The 5,615-nt window shown below is 49.7% G+C and overlaps 1 protein-coding gene across 1 annotated transcript; it reads left to right on the plus strand.

Annotated features, from left to right (window-relative positions):
- Positions 1-856: 856 nt before the first annotated feature.
- Positions 857-2,290, plus strand: KCNS2 (potassium voltage-gated channel modifier subfamily S member 2). Its single transcript, XM_077163231.1, has one exon. It carries the CDS (start codon positions 857-859, stop codon positions 2,288-2,290), a length of 1,434 nt encoding a protein of 477 aa, XP_077019346.1.
- The last annotated feature ends 3,325 nt before the right edge of the window (positions 2,291-5,615 follow it).

Consider the following 5,615-nt stretch of genomic DNA (forward strand, 5'->3'; position numbering starts at 1 on the left):
AGACAGGAGGAGACGCTCGGCGGACCCCGCCCGCCGGCCGGACCGGCACACACACACAGGCGCACACACACTCGCACCCGCGCGCACACGCACAGCCAGCCGGCAGCAGCGGCCGCCGCGATGCTCGCCAGCAGGTCGGGGAACTTTCCCGCCGGCCTCGGCCGTGGGCCCCCGCGCTCCCAGGTAAGCGCTTCCAGAACGCGCAGGGCCGGCCCGGGCAGCTCCACTGGAAAAGGCGCGGCGCACGCGGCTCTGGGGCACCGCGCCAGGCGGGCGGGGAGCGAGGGGATTCCGGTCCTGGTGGCTTGATGCAGGGGACGTCAGGCCGCCTCCCTTTTTCCCAACCGGGGTCCACAGACCCGAACGGTGTATTTCCCCGTCCCCGCTCCCAAAGCTACGCGCCCCCCATCTCGGCCCAGTCTCGCCCGTGCGCCTCCCAGCTCCGGTCCCGCCTGTCTGCGGCGAGCGGGCGGGGGCGTCTCCTCCGCCCGCCCACAGGCAAGGTCAGTCCGCAGCCCCTGGGCTCTCAGAGTCGCGTGGGCGCGACCCTTTTAGCGAAAAACGACTGCCAGGACCCCCGGGGTGGGTGCGGGGCAAGGCCATTCTATTGGAATAATACTCTCCCCATTGATGCCGGTTCCTGGAGGGGTCCAAAGCTCGCAGAACCGCCTGCCCCGCAGCCCCTGCCCTTCAGCACTCAAGAGACCCGCCTGAAGAGGAGTGGGCCCACCAGAGATAGGTGGGGACAAAGAAACAGGCGTCCCGGCCCTGAGCGCCAGAAGCTCAAGCAGACCTGTTCCCCTTTGCTTCCAGGTGTAGCGCCCCCGCGCGGCGCGGGCGGCTGCTCGTCCCCAGCATGACGGGTCAGAGCCTGTGGGACTTGTCCGAGGCCGACGTCGAGGATGGGGACATCCGCATCAATGTGGGCGGCTTCAAGAGGCGGCTGCGCTCCCACACGCTGCTGCGCTTCCCCGAGACGCGCCTGGGCCGCCTGCTGCTCTGCCACTCGCGCGAGGCCATTCTGGAGCTCTGCGATGACTACGACGACGTCCAGCGTGAGTTCTACTTCGACCGCAATCCCGAGCTCTTCCCCTACGTGCTACACTTCTACCACACCGGCAAGCTTCACGTCATGGCCGAGCTGTGCGTCTTCTCCTTCAGCCAGGAAATCGAGTACTGGGGCATCAACGAGTTCTTCATCGACTCCTGCTGCAGCTACAGCTATCACGGCCGCAAAGTGGAGCCCGAGCAGGAGAAGTGGGACGAGCAGAGTGACCAGGAAAGCACCACGTCCTCCTTCGATGAAATCCTGGCCTTCTACAATGATGCCTCTAAATTCGACGGGCAGCCCCTGGGCAACTTCCGCAGACAGTTGTGGCTGGCTCTGGACAACCCTGGCTACTCAGTCCTGAGCAGAGTCTTCAGCATCCTGTCCATTCTGGTGGTGTTGGGGTCCATCATCACGATGTGCCTCAATAGCCTACCAGACTTCCAAATTCCCGACAGCCAGGGTAACCCTGCCGAGGATCCCAGGTTCGAAATCGTGGAGCACTTTGGCATCGCTTGGTTTACGTTTGAGCTGGTTGCCAGGTTCGCTGTGGCTCCTGACTTCCTCAAGTTCTTCAAGAATGCCCTAAACCTTATCGACCTCATATCCATTGTCCCTTTTTACATCACGCTAGTGGTGAACCTTGTGGTGGAGAGCACGCCTACCCTGGCCAACTTGGGCAGGGTGGCCCAGGTCCTGAGGCTGATGAGGATTTTCCGTATCTTAAAACTAGCTAGACACTCCACTGGCCTCCGCTCCCTGGGGGCCACGTTGAAGTACAGCTACAAAGAAGTAGGGCTACTCTTGCTCTACCTCTCCGTGGGCATTTCCATCTTCTCTGTGGTGGCCTACACCATGGAAAAGGAAGAGAATGAGGGCCTGGCAACCATCCCCGCCGGCTGGTGGTGGGCCACTGTCAGTATGACCACCGTAGGGTATGGAGATGTGGTCCCTGGAACCACAGCCGGGAAGCTGACTGCTTCTGCCTGCATCCTGGCAGGTATCCTAGTGGTGGTTCTGCCCATCACCTTGATCTTCAATAAGTTCTCTCACTTTTATCGGCGCCAAAAGCAACTCGAGAGTGCCATGCGCAGCTGTGACTTTGGGGATGGAATGAAGGAGGTCCCTTCAGTAAATTTAAGGGATTACTATGCTCATAAAGTTAAATCCCTAATGGCAAGCCTGACGAACATGAGCAGGAGTTCACCAAGTGAACTAAGTTTAAATGATTCCCTTCATTAGCTGGGAGGACTTGACATCCTCAGACCCACTTTGCTAAGCTGCCTCATGTACCTCTGGCACAGTCCAGGCACCTTAGGGTTTTGGTATAAGGAGTATGCCCAGCCCCAAAGGGGAGAGATGCATGGGATATGTGCCCCAGGTTGCTTTTTACAACGTTTAGAATCGTTTTAAAAGGTGGTGTGTCTGACAACACATCTTTTTACCTTTCAATGAAATGAAACTCACTGGTTTTTGGATCATGGGCATAAAATGTTCCTTTCTGCCAGATGACCATCACCCAGAATGCTAATTTTTCTGTTCACTGTGTTTACTCTTTCTGTGCTTGTGACCCAGTGCTGTCTGTGAGTTGTATGTGCTCCTGTTTCTGAGGTTGTCATGTGAATTCTGTGCAAAAAGCCTCCGTAAATCTGTCCCATGGAAACACATCTATGAGGTCAGCACAGATATAATGAGATTTTGCTCACAGTCATGTGAAAACAAAATCTTAGTTGTTCATCCATTGCCTCCATTTAGTTTTAATACCAAAACAAAGACAGTGTGATGTGAAGCACGCATCACCAATGTGAGTCTGTGAGTTGTTCTTATAAATGATCTGTAGCTCTGTGGCTCGCATGGGTGCCCTGATCACCTTCAGAATGAAGTACGCTGATGTTCTTGTAAATGTTGCTCTTTAGAAAATGTTACTCAGTTAAACATGCAGTGAACAATGACAAATTTTTTCCAGGAACGGATACATTAGGGATAGAGGGGTTCAGCTAACCATAGGCCTAATCCCAGGATATTTAAAGCAGAGTCAGCCCAGGCTGAGCCCTGTATTTCAAGATCAGGGCTCCATCTTTCCTTAGGGTGACTATAGTGACATTTATTTCTGGCTGAGTTTCCTGGTCTAGGTCATTTGATCAAATTTTGCTGTGTCTTAAATATTAGCATGTTTTTAAAAATATGTATTTTTAAGATGTTTAGGAATAAGGCTGCGTTGTCTTTCCCACTAAAATGTTTACTGTGGTATTGTCCCCGTGCAGTGAATGTTATTGAATTGTTATCAGGGGCAGTAGCTTAAAAACTTTTGTCGCCTGCTCTGAAAGCTCATGAAATGGGAATCTTTTTTATCCCCAAGCCAAACTTAGATAATTTTGCTTCTAGGCTACAGTATGCTTGATATGATGGTATGATTGTCTGGGATTTTATCCGGTGATATGCAAATCTGGTGGCATGGAAGCATGTACTCAAAATATAGATATGCATGAAGGCTATGTGGTTTACCCAGAATGGAAGCACTACAGTTGTTAGTTCCATTTCATCTGCCTTATGTTGATAGGAGGGAGTAGAGATCAGGAGAAAGGAAAGAAAATTGTCAAAAAAAATTACTACTTTATAAAATGTCATAAGTAATTGCAAACATCTCAAAAAGTTCAATGCTATTTAGAAGACCTTTACATTTCTAAACTTGTGTTGAGGGGAGAAAGAACTGTTTCCTTCCCCAAAATGTCCACCCTCCTTCTCTCCAGTTACCTAACTCAGAATTACGAAGAGGAGCCTGGATCCCTTTGTAAGATGATCCTTCATCATCTTCTAGGTAATCAAGTGCTTTTCCAGTTGCACTATTGTTCAGTTTTTGAAAAGGCTATAGAATCAGGGACCTAAGCATGGAGTTAGCCAGGTTTTTTATCCAGGGCTCAGGCCTCTCCTTGAGAGGTCCATTTTGTGTCTTAGTTGGTTGAGGATGATACATGCCTCATGGCGGCGTGGTGAGGATCTTGTTAGAGGGCTATGTCTACTTGTAGTTGCCATGGCTACTGCTGTGCAGACAGTTTGTTGGATGAATGCACTAGTCACTTATGCCCTTGAGTCCTCAGTTCAAATGCTTCCATCATGTTGGAACTTTGTGAGGGACAGGGAGGTGGCCACCTGCCCGTGCCTGATGGTCTGCATCTATCTCTCAGAAACATCAGGAAAGGTGAGATGACTCAGAGGCAATAGGTCACCACGTCAGAGGAACAGGGTTATTTTTCAGAATTTGCACATAAGACACTTGGCTTTCACTGCTGTTTCCAGCACTGGATGACTGAGAATATACAAAGCCTCCGCTACCTGCACTGCAGGCAGGTGGTGGCAAAAAGTCGCAAGGGCTGTTCACTTTGCCAAGGCTGATGGTCTGGGGTCACTGGGCATGGTATTCATGGTCAGTGACCTGGAAGTCTGGAAAACTAGAAACAAGGAAGGAGGCAGGATACACAGTCACTTTCACGAGTGTTGTTTTTTTTTTTAACAAACAGGTTTTATCACACACATACAAAAAGAGGTACCCCTAGTGGTTACCCTTTGCAGATGTGAAAACTAGAAAACTTGACATTTCATTTTGGTAATGACATGCATTTATCTGGTGCCTTTCATTGGGGGGAATCCCAAAGTGCTTTAGAGACTGTCTTTTAAATATCTCTTGTACATATATATACTTGTATAAAATATTGCTTTGCCCATCCTGGGATTTCAACCACTTCTGATCATAACAATGACCTAATAGCTTTGAGTTCTCCAAGTGATGATTTCAGACAAGAGGGAGAGAGAACAACTCAGCTGGCTTGGACTGCGGAGTTAATCCCCACAAAGGATGGGAACTGAACTGTGATCCAAGGAAGTCATCTTTCTCCTCCCCCAAAAGCTGTGAAGGTCACATGCACCCTGAAGTGGGTCTTTGATTGACCTTCCTAGAGAGCATCTTACGTAGCAGTTTCACCACTCCCTGAAGCTAAAAGGAGGCCTGGAGTGAAGAATAAGCATGAGGGGACATTTTTGGCTGCTGAGGCCAGCAGACTGACCCTTAAACCTCCTTTGGGGGGACACAGCAGAAGCTGGGGATTACTTATTCCCAGCTGTTGGTTTGGGGGCAGCTTCACTCCCAACATTTGAAGGTTCTTATTTTCAGTGCCATTGGGACAAATATGTGGGCTAAGCATTTCTCACAATATATGCGATGAGTATTTTGAAGTTGCTGGGTCGGGAATGACACCATGTCTTTATTGCATGGATTGATATTGCTGATAGGTTTTTTCTGGGTTTGCTTCTGAGGGGAGGCATGTTGTAATGCCAAGGTGATTAGTAGCTCATAAGGTAGTAATTGGTATTTAATATTTGAATTTGTTGTTTCTATTTAGCTTATTACTCAAATAATTGAACCACCTACTAATCTTGCCTCATTTCCAAGAAAATTATTTGTTATGCGCTTTGGGGTAGCAGTGATCTGTACAGGACGTGTGTTGTCTACTTGAGGGTTTAACTGGAATATCTTGTATGTTTTAACAGCATGACTTGTTACAGAGTTGTA

The sequence above is a fragment of the Tamandua tetradactyla genome, chromosome 6 (genome assembly GCF_023851605.1).
Source record: "Tamandua tetradactyla isolate mTamTet1 chromosome 6, mTamTet1.pri, whole genome shotgun sequence".
Lineage (NCBI taxonomy): Eukaryota > Metazoa > Chordata > Mammalia > Pilosa > Myrmecophagidae > Tamandua > Tamandua tetradactyla.